The sequence below is a fragment of the Melitaea cinxia genome, chromosome 27 (assembly GCF_905220565.1).
Source record: "Melitaea cinxia chromosome 27, ilMelCinx1.1, whole genome shotgun sequence".
Lineage (NCBI taxonomy): Eukaryota > Metazoa > Arthropoda > Insecta > Lepidoptera > Nymphalidae > Melitaea > Melitaea cinxia.
The window spans coordinates 10,439,020-10,457,354 of record NC_059420.1 but is presented as its reverse complement, the minus strand read 5'-3'; the positions used below and the strand labels follow the sequence as shown (position 1 = coordinate 10,457,354).

The 18,335-nt window shown below is 36.1% G+C and overlaps 1 protein-coding gene across 1 annotated transcript in view; it reads left to right on the top strand.

The window, feature by feature from the left end:
• LOC123667008 overlaps window positions 1-12,020 on the top strand; it is a 37,145-nt gene extending 25,125 nt beyond the window's left edge. The window contains exons 13-18 of the mRNA XM_045601016.1: window positions 8,164-8,409; window positions 8,730-8,907; window positions 9,001-9,094; window positions 9,521-9,580; window positions 10,540-10,605; window positions 11,203-12,020. Of these exons, the coding sequence (XP_045456972.1) occupies window positions 8,164-8,409; window positions 8,730-8,907; window positions 9,001-9,094; window positions 9,521-9,580; window positions 10,540-10,605; window positions 11,203-12,020 (1,462 nt within the window). The remainder of the gene's footprint in view (window positions 1-8,163; window positions 8,410-8,729; window positions 8,908-9,000; window positions 9,095-9,520; window positions 9,581-10,539; window positions 10,606-11,202) is intronic.
• Window positions 12,021-18,335: the final 6,315 nt, after the last annotated feature.

The following is an 18,335-nucleotide window of genomic DNA, read 5'->3' as shown; positions in this document are numbered from 1 at the left end:
ATTGAAAGAAAGAGAAAACTCCTTAATAAAATTAGGTGTAAGCGATATATAGATAAAAGAAAAATGGATAAAATAATTAATTCGCGAATTACTCAACATCAAACACTAACAGTTGAAGAGGAAATAATAATTAAAGTTCGTAAAGAAAAAGACAAACAAAAAAGTAAACGGTATAGAGATAAAAAAAGAGCAGCTAATTTGATTAATTTAAATCAACCCTCAAAAACAAAGCATGGCATGCAAAGCATGTTTATGGGCGTCAGAATTTCCATACATCACAAATACCAGGCCCGTCAACAATAAATGTTCCATATATCCCACCAACTCATACACCTTACGCTACTGGCTCATCAATACGAAATGAATTATACATTGCAATATCACATTCAGATTATAATGCCGACAATCGAAACGATATTTCTTCACAAGTAAATTATGTTCCACAATCAGATGAATCAATAATGGTAAAGTATGCATCAAATCCTCAAAATATCCTTCCACGTGATGCTCAAAATAATATTGAAAACATGTGTTCTCAGCATAACCTATCTGTACAAACATACTCTTCTTTCCAACAAAATTCCAGTGCCCATCGAGAATTCCAAAAAGATTTCCTTGAAAATGATTTTGGCCATGTCTGTCACATTTACGATACCCTGTGGTTTAAAAAAGATTTGAAAATTGTTGTCAATAAAGATACGACTCCCAATATCCAATTTATAAGAAAAATGGTCGAAAACGTTGATTTAGCTGAGATAAAAATTTGCTCATCTTGTTTAACAACAATTAATAAGAATCGTGTTCCACCACTTTCGGTATATAATGGATTCAAATATTCTCCACTTCCGGAAAATCTAAGAAATTCTTCATTAGATTTGGTCACAGAAAGATTTATATCTCCAAGAATCCTATTTATGCAATTTCGAAGACTTCGACATATTCTTGGCCAATTCGGAATCTATGGGCAGGTAATAAATTTTCCGATAGAAGTAAATACAATGGTACATTCATTACCAAGAAATATAGATGACGATCATAGCATTACAGTCCATATTAACGAAAGATAATACACAATCCCAGCTACCTTTATAGTATTGTCAACAAAAGAAAAATAAAAGAATGGCTACGATACTTGAAGGATACACCTCTTTATACTTCTTATGGAATTACGATTGATGATAGGTTCTTAAACAGCCAAGATGATATACAAGATGATATCATCTACGATGAAGATGGTGACAGTCACATTTCAGAACAAATACCAATCGATGAAAGCTTAATAGCACAGCAACAAACATTAATGTGGAACGACAAAATTTACTCAAGAATTGCTCCTGGAGAAGCTAATGATCCCGTTAGTCTATTATTCGGTGAACATGCAGAGGAATTAGCTTTTCCGCAAATATACCTGGGTCAATTTAGAACTTTCCGTGATGGCCTTACTGTCACACCTTTTATGATGGCAACAAGTGAACTCAGACGATCTGACAGACGAGGAGTTACCCCTCAGCATTTATTATACTTGGCCATTAAAATAATGAGAATAAGAATACGAGATTCGCTTTCTATTGCATTTAAACATTTTGGAAAACGCACGACGGTCACTAAAGAGCAAATAGAGTCAGGAGATTACGTACAAGGTTGTATTGAAAGTAATTTGGCTTTTCTACGCACAATCCCAAATTCGGCATATTATTGGTCAGAAACTAAAAAGGACCTATTTACAATGATTAGGCAATATGGTAAGCCAACAGTTTTTTTTTACAATAAGTGCTAACGAAATAGGATGGCCAAAACTACTACAATTATTAGATAATTTAAAAAATAATTCTGGGATATCGGTTGAAGATGCAGCAGCATTAAATATTATAGAAAAGAGTACACTTATTAATGAAGACGCAGTTACGTGTACTATATATTTCAATAAGTTGGTCAATCTTCTAATGAAAATACTGCAATCAAAAAGATTTAGTCCTTTCAAGAAATATAGGATTTTGTATTACTTCAAAAGAATCGAATTGGGGTAGTCCACGTGCCCACATTTTAGCTTGGCTCGAAAATGCTCCTGAAGACGCACTGGAAAAAGATAGTAAAGCAATCGATCTTATAGATTTTCTTATATCGGTATCTGCAGCAGAGGCATCGGGTAATATCAAATTACAAACACACAAGCATTCTTTGACATGTTTCAGAGGCGTATCATCAAAACGAAGGCAAAAATGTAGATTTGAATCCCCGTTTATGCCAATTAAGACAACAATGATCTTGAAACCGATGAAAGACACTGAAGATGAATTTAAAGTGTATCAAGCAAAATATAATAATCTCAGAAAAAAAAATGGAAAATCATGAATACGATTATTTCCAAACATTTTATGAAAATAATAATATACAATCAGATCAAGAGTATATCGATATTATTCGTGCTGGAATCAATCGACCAAAAGTTTTTCCGAAACGTCAACCTAATGAAAAATGGCACAATCCTTTTAATCCATTTATATTAAACATTGTTAAATCTAATACAGACTTTCAATTTATAACAGAGGAGTATTCGTTCGCGGCTTACGTCGTAGAGTAAGCGACAAAACGAACAGAGGTATTAGCAATTTACAAAGAAAAATAATTGAAATCATGGATGAACACCCAGAATTTGATATATTTGAAATCGCTAAAAATATTGATATCAATCTTTTAAATCACACTGAAATAACAAGTCAAGAAGCTGCTTGGTATTTGTTAAGAGAGCCTATTTCAAAAAGTTCAACCATTATTGCCTATATACCAACTGTATGGCCTATCGAAAGACAAAGGATAAAAAAAGCTAGGAAGGAATTGAGTGAATTAGACGATGACTGCACAGATATATGGAAAGAAAATTGGTTAGATAAATATGAAAAAAGGTCTGAGGATTTAGAAGATATTTCTCTCGCGCAATTCGTTTCTAAGTACTACAAAAATAACAAAGGAGAATACGTTATACGAGATGAACCGAGAGCAATACGTTATCGCAATTATGATGATAGTGAAGAAATAAGAGATGTTGGTAGACTTCCTGACCAACACCCATTTTAAAAATTATACAATAACCCGAATACAGAGATAAATGATGATTTACAACTTGCAATGTTAAATAGACATGGAACTATAGCTAAGAAGAAAGAAAATATAATGTCTTATGATAATTTCTACGATCTTATTTATTTATACTTTATTGTACACCACAACTACATTTTAAACATAAAACCAATTTAAAGACAGTTACAGACTGTGAAGTAAAATGGGCGGACTTATGGCTATTTAGCCATTTCATCCAGACAACCTTATGCGCCGGGCTAATGAAACAGCAAAAATTTTGTTTCATACACCATCGAATATCTACAGATGAGTCGATGCGAGAACCATCGCTCATTAAATCTCTGCTAATACGCTCTAGCGAGGAAACTAACAATTATTCCTAGTAAAAACGTTGCGATAGATTAAAAAAATATATATTCGAAATTGTATGATAGTATATAAATACAAAAGTGAATTCTTTTTTAAGACAAAACGCGCTTTTTATTTATTTGAAACAGTGACAGAAAGTGAATCGACAGAAATGGTGACTGATAATTGTATAAAGTCACCAAATATGTGTAAACAACACGTGTTTTTGTTTGGTTATGTGTATGATTACCACGTGTTTTAATTTTGTGGACAGAAATGGTGATTGATGATAATTTATACACAAAGTTACCAAATACTATGTAAGTAAAAATAAAAATTGATTTAAAACATTTGACATATAAGCAACACGTGTTTTAGTTTTGTAGTTGTGTGTGTGTATTCGTTTACGTTTTTTTTTTTCGCTCATTGATGAGCAGTTCGGAATCCGAGTCGGATACTCATCAGTTCATAAAGTGCACCGCATCACCGAACACATTCTATCCTACTTCCATTCAACTTCAATTTCACTCAACGGGTGCTCTCTTCTTCGACATAGCGAAAGCATTCGACAAATCTGGCACAACGACTTAATATAGAAGCTGTACCAATTAAAAGTGCCAAACAAACTCGTGCTCATCATACGAGACTACTTGTAGCATCGGACATTCCGCTATCGAGTCGAAGGCACGTTATCGTCGCCTCGGCCGATACGCGCTGCGTTGCCCAGGGATCCATAATCTTTTCGTTACTGTATTCACTATACGAGAGCGACATCCCTAAACCCGATCAACGCTCAGCTACCAAAAGCGTTCTTCGCAGACGACACTGCTATTTTCACGACCTTCGTCTCAGTAGACACGATGTCCAGACGATGTCCTCCAAACTGCAACCACCGCACTAGGTGAGTAGTTCAGAAAATACAGGATCGAGGTCAAAACTGAAAAAAAGCTCAGCTGTGCATTTTACCAGAAACCCAAAATATATGTTTTGGAGACAAGAGCGACCGGAGACTGTCAAACTCTTCGAAACACCGATCCTATGGCAAAAACAAGCCAAGTTCCAAAAAAATGAAAGGCGATATACAGAATCAAATAATGATAACGATTTAAAAATTGTCGCAATATAAATAGCGGCAGTGCGAATTTATATAAACAAACAAAAAACTAGCTCAAAGTCATTCTCGATAGTAAATTAAATTTCAGATTCCACGGTAACCGTGTTCGTAACAGAGCCGCTTTCGTGCTCAGTAGGTTGTACATGATGCTATGCGGAAAAGTAAAATGTCTCTTAGAAATAAGACGGCATTATATAAACTCTGCGTTCGTCCTATCATGACCTATGCGAGTCCCCTTATCGCCCACTGCTACCCTGCCTACATCCAACGTCTGCAAGCATTGCAGAATCGCTTCTTACGTATGGCCACGGCCTCACTGTGATACGTACGTACACAAATCCCCACAAAGACTTCAGGATCGATTCAATCACCAAACATCTCAAAACACTTTCTACAAAGTATTTCGAGTTAGGGGCCTACGAAGTTAAGGTAATATACAGACTAGACTTAGACATCCTAAGCACGTTTTGATAGAACCCGACGATAGGTTAACCATCGACAACGCCCCCTTCCAGGGAACACACACAAACACACCGTCTTCGCCGGCGAAGACGAGGTCCCCGCGTTAGGACGGCTCGAACACGCTTAGGCACATCGACCGTCGATAACTTGTCACAGCGCTCCTCGTATATAGCCTCTTCCACTCCGACGACGCTCTAAGCCGAGGTCTCGCTAGGACACCACTGACCCTTAGGACGAGCGTCTTCCCCGAGCCCTCTGAAAGGGCACAAAAGGCACCCACCTTTCCGTCGCGGCCGGAGTCTGTAGTACCCTGCCCCACTCACCGTAGACGCTGTAAATGCCAGTAAGACTGTAACAAGCATTTCGAATAAAAAAAAGTTTTTTTTTTTTTTTCAATATAAAATTTATTATTTTATTTGTTAGTAGGAAAGAGATACGGAGAAAAAAAAATGCGGAGTACCAAAAAAATTATCGGCAGCGACAAAAAAATAAAAAAAATGAAACAAGGTACGATATGAAATTTACATATATTTTGCAGTGTAATTTTATATACGATTGTAAATTTAGTAGACATCAGAGGAGAAATTAATGATTTTATAATCAATTTCAGTAGCGAACAAAAAGCAAAAAAGACAAGTAGGCAATATCAACGAGAGTATCGGCAAAGAATAAAAGAAAAAAATGATGCAAGGTATGGTATAAAAATTATACACATTTTTAACAAATTAATTATCTATATATTAATACGTGAAGCACATACTTTGTACTCCTTTTTACGAAAATTGCGCGGAAGAAAGGAGTAGGAAATCAGGAGTGCAGAATGCTAATATTTTTTTTAATTATGCTGAATAATACAATAAAAAAAAACATCACACACACTACCATGTATTTGACACACACACGCATATATACTCTATTGTTTCTCGTTAAAATCTATGGTCAAATTAAGAATAGATTATAGATAATGGTCGAATATCGACCACTGGGTGACCACTAGTTAACATTAATAACTGTAATTAATTTTAGTGCTGAAATTATACGGAAAGAAAATCTTGCACGGCGTCAACGAATTCATCGAAAGCGTAGAAAAGATAACGAAAATCTTGATAAAATATTTAAAATGAAAGAAGCTTTACGTAAAAAAGAATACCGTCATAAATTAAAATGTTCTCGGCTTAATGCTGTTTTGATACAAGAGGAAGGAAATGTTTCACAAATGTAAGTTATTTTTAATTTGGAACGATATTCCTTGTGGGGCATTGCGGAACGGGACCCTAGCCGGCAAAAAACGTTCGCAACGTTAAAAAAGTACGTAAGATTTTTATTTATAGTCTATCTATGATGGCTATACAGTACCTGATGTATAGTCTACGTGATTACTGTTATTATTATTGCAGTTTGCTATTATTATATAATTCGATAATTATTCTATATTTTCATATATATTTTTTATTAGTTTAACATAGTGTAGTGGGGGGGAGACGCCAGACGACGCAGTTGCGGCACGACGACACGAAGACACAACGAACGGTTAGGGAGCAGGCAGTAGAGAGGGACTTAGCGTAGGATAACCTTCATCCTAGCGGGATGAGACTTTCTGAGAGCAACCGGTCAAAAGGCACAGTCGGGACACTCAATTAGGAGCGTGCAAGAACTAAGCGCTAGAGACTAGTGTACAACCAGAAATGCATTTCCTCATTTTGACAATTGATAGCCAGAAAGCGCCATCTAGTGACGAGTGCGAAACTTGACAATATCAATCTTATGATTATAAGTTTTGATAGCGCGATGCAACTGATGTCAGCGCCATCTAGTGACGAGGGCGTTACTTAACAATGTCAATCTTATGTTAATATGGTTTGTTACAATCGTAAATAAAATAAAGGTGATAATTTTGAGAGTACTTTTTTTTATCGATAAACAAAATCATAATAAAAAATGTATACCTGAATAATTATTTTATTTATACCTCGAATAGAACTTGAAATTAATACTTTTTTATAATAAGGAAATTCGTTCCTATCTGGTGTCCCACGACACCACATTTTTTTATTATATTTTATGTTGATCTTGTACAGCCTGTAATATATTAAAATTAAAAAAAGACCACATAAACATACATAGAATTGTTGCTAGGAGTGTCAATAGATGTGAGAACCAGATTGATTTCAAACATTATGAAATTTCAAATTTTAATACTAAAAGTTCTAAGTTTTCACTTATATTGGCAGTCTCTATAACTGTAAATTTTCTTAAAAATAAGATAACATACAATTTAATTAGTACGTAAATAATAAAATACTTATTAATAGTAGATAGAGGTTCACCTTTAAAAATAATTGGTGACATCGTCATGACAGTAATTAAATGAAAGTTGATGCTGAAACTGCTGTGTGGCTACGGCAGTACAGAATATAGCCACCCCCTCTCTTCCCGTGGGTGTCGTAAGAGGCGTTTAAGAGATAACACAGTTCCACTACCAACTTGGAACTTAAAAAGCCGATCGATGGCGGGATAACCATCCAACTGCTGGCTTTGAAATACACAGGCCGAAGACGGGTAGCAGCGTCTTCGGTGCGACAAAGCCGGCCCTGCGGTTGCCAACCCGCCTGCCCAGCGTGGTGACTATGGGCAACACAAATTCACGCCATTTTTGGCGCGAACTTGTGGAGGCCTATATCCTGCAGTATATTGCGATAGATGATGAAAATCTCAATGAATTCAGCCTGAACATCCCACTGCTGGTCATAGGCCTCTTTCTCCGTGTAAGAGAAGAATTGGAGCTTAACTCGGTACGCTGCTGCACTAAGGGTTGAGGGTTGACGGATATATTCCCTAGCAGGGAACTACTATAAGTGACGATCGCTATCAGGTATCTACGATAACAACTGGAACGTGCTCTCCGATTCACGGTGGGGAGACCCACAAGAACAGACATCCATACCGGAAAGAAATATTTTTACAAATACAAATATCCAATCCGAGCGGGAATCGAACCTGAAAACCGTCGGTGCTTTATGCGCTACTACACCAGAGCGGTTGTTCAGATCATGTACAAAAACCGCTACAAATGGTTAGAGTTAGGTAATATAATTTTTTTTAATCATTCATGACTAATAATACTTTACTAAATTTATCAAACTAAAGTAATGTAATTATAGGTTGAATAGAGCGCCAAAAACTGCTGCAGAACGTGCCCGAGATTACAGAGCACGAAAAGCACTGCTCAAACAACAACGTAAGCAACAAGAGGAACGAGATGCAAAAGATATTCAATCAGAAGACAATCAAGTCCCTAAACCCCCTGAAATAAGGATAATAGAAATGGGAGCCATCAGTGACTCGTCAGAAAAACAGGTGAAAACTCCAGCTGAACGCATGCGACAATACCGGCAGAGAAAAAAAAGGTAAAAAACCGTGTGGTGTCATGGGACACCAGACAGGAACAAACTTCCTTATTATAAAATATAAAGTTCAATTCGAGGTATAAAGAAAATAATTATTCGGGTACACATTTTTTATTATGATTTTTTATCGATTAAAAAAAAACTAAAATTATCACCAATATTTTACATAAAAATCTTACGCTTTTTTTAACGTTACGGATGTTTTTGCCGGCTAGGGTCCTACCAAAGGTCCTAGGGTCGTACCAAAATATTAGTTTATTTATACAACTTACACTATTGAATTCTGGTAAAATACTTATTTGCATTTTTTTTTTACTTAGAGGAAGCAAAAGTGATCAAGATTTAGATGCAACAGTCAGCACATCATCACGAGTGAATCAAGTGGCCGGTCCATCAACAATAAACAGCATATCCGCAGAGCTTCAACACCAGAACAGCTATTTATGTACAGTCTGCAATAGATTGTACTTTAAAGATGATCTGTCGAAGGGAGTCACGGTAAGAAATAGTATAACTTAGAAATATTATCGAAGTGTGCACATACTTTATCACTGTGAAGAAACTAACAAACGTTAATTTCATACTTTCCAGAACATCAACAACATCAACGATGCAATGATTTGTTCGACTTGTAAAGTTGCTCTTGACAAACGACAGCATGCGGGTGGGCAATTTGGTGTATACGGTCAGATATCAATACATTTTCCATATACCTCGGTCGGTAAACAAGCATACGCACCTGATGGCAAGTGATTACCGTAGCTTATAGACGCCTGCAACACCACGTCGCAAATGTTGCCGACCCCTTATTTTAACGCTGAGAAATGCATTACCCATTCACGGGCACCGAGACCGCTCTATCGTCCTCGTGGAAGAAAGATAGAGGGACAAAAATGGCCTCATCAGCTCCTGTGCCGACCCAACCCCGACATAGAACATGATCGACCTTGAAGGACATAGTTAATGCCTTTAAGGTCAAGAGTAACAAATATCTATCCATCTTTATGTTTTATATTACCAATGAAATATATAACGAGGATAGGATTACACATTTGCATGTTACTTCAAAAATTGTGTATTTTGAATTGTTTTTTTTTTTTTTTGTTTGCAGAAGCGGGTCAAGCCTTTACACCAAACTTTATAGAAGTCGAGTTGCCAAGTAGAAACGATGGTAAATCTTTTTTCCCATATTTCATAATATCACTGGGTACTGTTTTGCACCCTTGGTTGGCCGTAAGGTCATGTTTTACGGTCCTTCTCTATCGAGTTTATTTATTTCTTATAGAAACATCAACGGAAAGATTAAAATTATAATTATAAGAACCTAGGTGCTCAAGACATTTTTTTTTTTTTGTTTAATTATATCGGCTAACAAACGTACCTTATGGCAAGTGATTACCGTAGCAGATGCTTAATTATTCTTGTATATAAATGATGCAATAGATACATACAAGTTGGTGGTTTTATCAGTAATTACATATAGTAACTTTTACTTGTAGGTAATAAAGGTACACTCTTTCTGCATGTTTCTTTGTGTTAAATTATTACGGTTAAGGATTTGGCTTAATAATTTACCACCCAGTTCGATTCCCGTTCAACCGTGTACGCAAAGGTCATACACATGTTTGAAACTATTAAAGGTATAACTATAAAAACTTATGTAAACAATTTGACAATTATTTTTTACAACTAGATTGGCAAACAATCGTACGGTTCACCTGATAGCAAGCGATTACCGTAGCCTATACACGCCTGCAAAACCAGGAGCAACACAAGCGCGTTGCCAACCCTACCCCCATTCCCCCAGGAGCTCTGGTCACCTTACCACAGGAACAAAACACTGCTTGAGAACAATGACTGACTCAAATATTGTTTTTACGGAGAATATAACTACAAATTGACTTTTGTTTTTATATTACTAGTATTCTTGTAAATGAAACAATATATGCCAAATCGAACACTTGGATGGGGTAAAAAAATTTTCAAAGAGTAGAAAATAATGGAAACTTTTTGACCAAATAAAAAGGGCTCGGGTTCAAAAGTGGTCGATTTGTCATGGAATTGCCCATATGCCAACTACTAGGATTTACTTAAAAATCAGTAGTTGCATAAAATTAGTTTTATTTGCAGATGACGAAGCTTTGCTAGTTCCAGTCGTAAAGCTGGAGTATGGTAGCGACGGTGACGAAAACAATGGTACGTTTCTTTGTGTTAAATTATTGCGGTTAAGAGTTTGGCTCGGTCATTTTATTACGTGGTTCGATTCCCTCTCGACTATGTTTGTTTTGGTCATACGCATATTTGTAACTATATACTTAAAGTAAATTATAACTATAAAAACTTGGTGCACAATTTTACAACATTTTTTTTGCCAAGACCTTGTGAATAATCAGTAAAACAAACCGATCTCTCCAGGATATTTTATCCTGTTCTGGAGGTTTGTGCTTGTATGTTACGTTTGTTTCTCGACCCCTGTCATAAGATAAACATCCTACTTAGGGACGTGGAATGTTTTTCTTTTCTTGGCTATCTTATTAATAAATATATTAAATAAAATATAAATATTTACACCATATACACATATGGTCGTCTGTTCCTAAAGTTAGCAACTTAATGCTTGTGATATCGGTAACAGCCGACTGGTATAGCTACATATATTTTTTCATTAAATATACATATATTAATAAATCTATATATTACACCCAGACTCGAGGTGGGAATCGAATCCACAACCTCCGGAGCAGAATGTAGAGTCACTACAAACTTTGCCAACGAGCTATATTTTTAATGCAGAGAGTCACATCGAAGTGGTGATTGAAAGAGAACCAGACGACCACGAACCAAGGACGATAGAACAATACAATACAGCATACTCTATCGAAATGCAAGCCAACCTACAAGAAACGGAGACATTGTCCGATCTACCCTTTCAATTGGAAGAAGATCAGTTGGACTGCCCAGTTTGCAATGAGACTTTCCCGAACATTGTCAGTTTGAACACGCATGTGAATGTTCACTATCCGAACCATATTTGCGATAGTTGTGGCAAAGGTTTCGCTTCGAAGGCTCGATTAAAAGGTCATTTGAAGACACACCAGGCCGGAGTTTTCCCTTGCAGATACTGCGATGCGGTATTTGATAATATGAATAAAAAACAGATTCACACATCCAAGGAACATAAGTCTGGTGATGTTAAGTGCCATAAATGCAATATGTCTTTACCTTCTTTCTACGCGAGACAAAAACATTTGGCAGAAGTTCACAACGAGATGTTGAAGAGGTACAAGTGTAAAGCCTGTACAAAGAGCTATATAACACCAGGCCACTTGTCCAGCCACGTCAGAAGGGATCACTTGAATGAGAGGAACCACAAGTGCATTAAATGCGACCTAGCCTTCTTTAGCAGAAATTGCTTGAAGATGCACATGATAACCCACGATGGGGGAAAAATCCACGCTTGCAACGTTTGCCAGAAAACTGTAAAGGAACAAATGCGGATCAATAATGACGATATATTTGAGTGTTCCGTTTGTGAAAGGGCGTTCACTCAGAAAAGTAAATTAAAGGGACATTTAGAGGTCCATAAAAGGAAAATGGAGTTAGACTACTGAATTTCACAGCCCTCACGCTCTATAATATAGAGCAAAAAGGTCTTTCAACTCAAAGATGTTGACTAGTCTTCATCATTTTGTCGTGCAGTAGCCACAGTATCTATATATTATGTAACAAATGTGAATTGGACTCACGCCCTTACTCCACTGCTATATGTGGCCCCTAGTGAAAACCCGCTGTTTTATATAATAAACTAGCTGTACCCGCGATTTCGTCCACGTGGAATTTAACAAAAAAGTTATTGTTCAGTTCGCAATTATAAAATAGATAAATTTCTAAAATAAAAGTAGCCTAAGTTACTCCTTACTATATCAGCTATCTGCCAGTGAAAGTCCCGTCAAAATCGGCCGAGTCGATTCAGACATCAGCCGGAACAAACAGACAGACAGACAAAAATTGTAAAAATGTTATTTTGGTATATGTACCGTGTATGTATCCATATGCATTTAGTAAAAAGCGGTTATTTTATTATAAGCATTTATTTTAATATCATAAATAATAATAATAATATAGCGGTTATTTATTTGTATAGATATAGATAGATAGATATAGCAAAGAAGATCAAGAAGCGATGACGTAATAAGCAATGGTTAATGATAGTGATTATTGTGCTTGGTTTAGCAATTAAATATTATTTTTATTTTAAGAAATTTATAACAAGTACGTATTAAGAAAGTACTGTAGTATTCCTTTTTAAACCTATCTTGTGTCTTAAGTTTAGACATTAAAATACTGCTTCTATTAGACTGATTTTTTTTTGTAATAGTAGATATTTTTGGAAGTGGTATGTAGTATAAGTGGTTTAAATGAATGCATCACATCTACTTCATTAAAATAAGGTTTACATTACAATAGTTTGTTGAATGACTATTATCAAATGTAAAATATCCGCAATAATAAAGAAGAATTTTACAAATAAAATAATTTATTAAATGTCTGTTGTTTTATTGATAGTATTAACTTAGTATATTTACTTACTATACTTTACTTATTCTTTATTTTGTTTCTCTTCTTTACATATTTTATGGTTTGAGTTAGCCTGCAATGAATAATGAAAAATTATTATAGTGTTAATTTTTTATATAATAATTATAAAGTTTTATACATTGGATATAATAAAATTAATCTTATTTTTGCCTCCTTTTATTGATAACTAGTTCCTCAAAAGGAACCGGAAAACAGAGAGTGAGAGGGCGCTGTATAGATGTTTGTTCACAGACTCCAAAAGATGGCGCCTGAAAACGGATATTCAAATTAAGAAATGTTTTTAAAGTTAAATATCTTTAGAATCATTGTGATTTAAAACTTATGAAACGAAAGCTCATCACGATAGAGAAACATACAAACAAATGTATATGAGAGAATGACATCGAATTTACACAGTTCAGTTCAGCCTATATACAGTCCACTGCTGGACATAGGCCTCTCCAAGTTCGCCCCCAGATATCCCGGTTTTCCGCAATCCTCATCCAGCCTACAACCGAATTAATAATTATAAATAATATAATAATTACGAATGTATACAGTATTTTATATTCTCGGAGAAAAAACACTCGTAGGTACCATAGGCTTAAAGACGCCTCTTACACCAGAAGCATCGCAAACTCATTGCCGCCCTTTACTCACCACAGGAACACAATACTATTTGAGAGCAGTGTTTTTTAGCTATGTTCTTCTGTAAAGTTGAGGTACTACTCCAGTCGGGCCTGTGGCGTAGCGAGGGGTGGGCAAGGGGGCATTATGCCCTAGGCGCTACTCACAAAGGGGCGCCAAATGGTCCGCAAAAAAAATCTGGACAACCGCAAAAATTCTGGACATGCTATATAGTTTTCGGATGGGGGGGGTCTAAAAAAAGGTACCCCGGGCGCGATTAGAGCTCGCTATGTCACTGAGTCAGGCTGCGCCAGATTTCGAGCAGGATATTTCTTGCTGTGCCTTAGCTCGATAAAAAGTTACGACGATAATTGAAAATAAATAAGACCTCTTTCCCCATGTAAGAGAAGGATCAGAGCTTAATCCACCCTGTTTCGCTGTGGGTGTGGGTTGGCGGATATATTATCTACTATGGGTAACGATCGATATCAGGTGTAGGTATATGGTAACAACCGGAACCGACAAATTAAAGTACTATCCGAAGCACGGTAATGAGACCCACAAGAACAGACAACCAAACGGGACAGAAATATTTGTATAATACAAATATCTACCCCGACCGAGAATCGAATCCGCAAACAAATTAATGCGCGTAAATGGTACACGCATCACTACACCCGAGCGGTTGCTTATATAAATACGGTATACCCTCATAATAAATAATAATCCATATTACAAAACCAACAGATGTAACCAGGACGTATATACAAATAATTATGTTTACAAATTAGCACCAATAATATTATGATATTCATTAGTTCTAATCCGAGGTCAAAAAAGTCTGCAGACACATTTAGAACTGTAGGTCATATATCTAATCAGTCACGTATTGATAGATAACATAAAATCCAGCGATTATTGTTCTTTCTAGTGATAAAATTGTCAATCTGTCATCTTAGGAAACCGAAAGCAATTGAAACAAAGATATTTCGTAATTCAAGCGGTTTTAAAATAAAAATGGTTTTGAGATGAAAAGACGCAGATAAGATTAAAGTTTATTGACTAATACATAAATGAAAGTATAAAATTGTTAAGGACAACGTCGATAAGATGGCTGAGAGGGGTCAAACAACACTACAATCTTGCATACTTTTAAATTTTATAGAATTTGCGAACAGCTTTCTCGAAAGTGGATTATAATCAAAGTTTATATTTGTATTTTTAATAATAGTTTAGTAATTGATAAATTAATAAAACTACTAGCTAGACCGATCTTAAAAATTTTTTCACCAAGAAAATGCGACAATGGAACAGCCAAAAGCGTGTATTAAAGGCGAGCGAAGCCGCAGACGGTATCGTTGTTTTGTATACTTAGGCAAGTATACCGGCCGTTGCACTTATGACGAACCCAGCTGGCATTGTTTTGAGGCTAGAATCATGAACTTAAGGGAGCAAGGGTTGTGGGATTGCCTTGCTCTTGATAGAGTAATTACAAACTATAAATAACATCTTAATTTGTAAAATAGCTTACTATCCCTTTATATGATAATATAAATGTGTAGACTCCTCAAATATGAACGTAGTTACGTCACTAACTATGTTTTTGTTTAATTGTGAGTAACACATAAGTAGATAAAAAAGTCCTTTCAATTGTAAATATTATTTGGTCAACATTACAATAATATGTTTAGTGACAAATAGCAATGTTGACTTGTACATACTAGCTGTACCTTGCGCGCGTTGCTACTCTTTTTTTTTTTTTTTTGATCGTACCAACTCAGAAAACTGTAAGGCTCATGCACAACACGACATGATAAAATGCTTTACGATTCTATAAAGGACGTACAGACAAATATTCATTTTTATATTTGTATTTACGACATTATATATTGTCGTCATGTTAGATTTTATTTTTTCTTCAATATGATAAAGAAATATAGAAACGTCCGACTTCCAAAAAAGAGGAGGTTCTCAATTCAATTGTAATTTTTTTAATGTTTGCTACCTCAGAACCTTTCATGGGGTGGACCGATTTCGATGATTATTTATTTTTTAATCGAAAGATGGTGTTTGTCATGTGGTCCCATTTCAATTTAAACGAGATCTGATAACTCGTTTTTGAGTTATCCCTAATGATATTACCATTTTATTACTTGTCGATTTACATTGAAGTCAATTTTGTTGTTAGTTTATGTTTCAGAACCAACAATTATGTTTGAGCTTTTTCCATATTAGTATTTTTTTATTATCTTTGCAAATGGTACTGTGCATTACATAATTATAATTTCCTAGGTATAGTATTCATTTTTATATATTTAGATGAACTTACAAAGAAAAAGTCTCAATGCTATTTGGGATTTAAAATAAATATATAAAAAAAAGTAAAGTTTAGGGCATGACCACTAAATTTAAAATATATAATAATAAATAAATAAATATAACACACAGACACGGTCGTCTGTTCCTATGATAAGAAACTTAATGCTTGTGTTATAGGTAACAGCCGGCTTATATAGCTAAATATTTTTTTTATAAATATACATAGAAATATTACATATATAAATACAAATATTACACCCAAACTCAAGCGGGAATCGAACCCGCAACCCGCGGAGCAGAAAGCAGGACCACTACAAACTGCGCCAACGAGCTAGTCGATTAAAAATATATACTTTAAACAGTCAGCTGGTGACTACATAGCCCAATTCCAAGGTTAATAAATAAAAAATCCTTGCAGTGGCAACTAGTCTTGTTAGTGTAGTGTTGTTGAACTATCTGCAACTCGCGATTTTACCCTATGTATGTAGACAACCTATGTAGCTATGTAGGTTTTTGTCAAACAGTAACAAACATCACGTCGCATTAAACAAGTCGCATTTACAATAATTAGCAGAACCAGTTGACTCGTGCAATTTAACTTAAGTATATTAGGTTTTCACTTAGGGCAATTATACTGATAAATATATCTCTACTCTATAAGGGCTCATCTATAAATTACGTCACACGTTAAAGTCGACAGTGTGACATTGTGTGACACGGGGTGGGGAGGGGTCCAAAATTCTGTAACATAATTACATAACATTTCAAAATGTGATATATTTAGCTAACTGTAAGAATTAAAACATGTAATTTGAACTACATACCTAATAACGACTAACTTTTTTTTATGTCACTAGGTCGTCAAACAAGCGTACGGCTCACCTGATGGTAAGCGATTACCGTAGCTTATAGACGCCTGCAACACCAGAAGCATTGCCGGCAAAGCATTGCGCGTTGCCGACCCACAGTCCCCAATCCCCCCCACGAGCTCTGGTCACCTTACTCACCAACAGGAACACAATACTGCTTGAAAACAGTATTATTTAGGTGTGGTCTTCTGTAAGGTCGAGGTACTACCCCAGTCGGGCTGCTCCATATTTTGAGCAGGAAATTCCTGCTGTGCCCCACCTCAGTTAAATAATAAACTTTAAAATTAAAGTTAAATTTTTGAAGTAAAACATCTTTACGCACGCGTGACTTGAAGAGTAAGTTGGTTAATGCGTTGCGAGAGTAATAGAGATTTAATCATTTCTATAGAAAAAATAATAAAAAAAAAAATTAAATAAAAAAAAAAATTAAATTTTATTTAAAAAAAAATTGGCAACTAGTATTTCAGTAATGCGCGACAGGACACATTCCTGTACCAGTTTGCGCCAAATATCCTTGTTTTCCACAATCTTCATATAGCCTTCGCCGGCGATTTTATATAGATTGTCGGCCCAGTGAACTGAAGCGAGCCCTACGCTGCGTTTACCAACACGTGGATTCCTGGCCCAGACATGTGCGGCCAACGTGACTAGCTCACTGCCACTTGCACACAACTTACGCATTCTATGAGCTAAGTTTTCGTTCTCTCGCAAACATTGTCCTTACTAATCCTATTCCTCCAAGCATAGGCCGTTCCATAGCACGTTGTGTTCACGTCTTGGTACCGTTATTAACACAGACAGGACGAATTAGTCGAAGACTTTCTTCAAGCATCTTTTTTCAGCCTAATCGTCATCGTCGTGACATAATCTCGCCAAGCCCAACCAAATCCTCTTATCGGGTTCCTTCCCTGAGTTATTTTGACGTAGTAGGATTGTAAGGTCTAGATAGACATAATCCTTGGGTGATGTGTCAGTGACCTTCTCGTGATGCACCCGAGTAACGTATCCAGCTGCAGTCATCACTGAGTACGGCAACAGACTAAGGTGGAGAATGGCACATCCGGTTCGCTCCGGGTTCATGGCATACAGGGTAGGAACTTCGGTAACATTGCACTCAAACGCCGCGAAACCGTGGAGTTCAGACGAGTCTGGCCTACACTCACCCTGCTGTCAGACAGATCGTTGGTCTGAGTTACTTGTGCACCGTATTTTAGTGATCCCGCTACGTGGTCACTCCTCGCAGCGACGTGCGGAACCGAAGGCCTTGTCTTAACCGGTCGAACCGTGAGGAATAAAACCTCTATAAAATCGCCACGACACCCCCTGGGTCATATTTTACCAAATCGAAAATCACTTTTATTTTTTGTGAAAAGTAAATTTAAATTTTCGGATGATTCGCAGGGTGATTGTTTGTTGTTTCACAATTCAGCCCTCACCCCTCCTTGTGATATTTCGTGATGTTTTACGAAGTAAAGCCCCTTTCAAACCTCATGATGGACGAACCCCTAATGTATATTATAAATAAAAGACAAA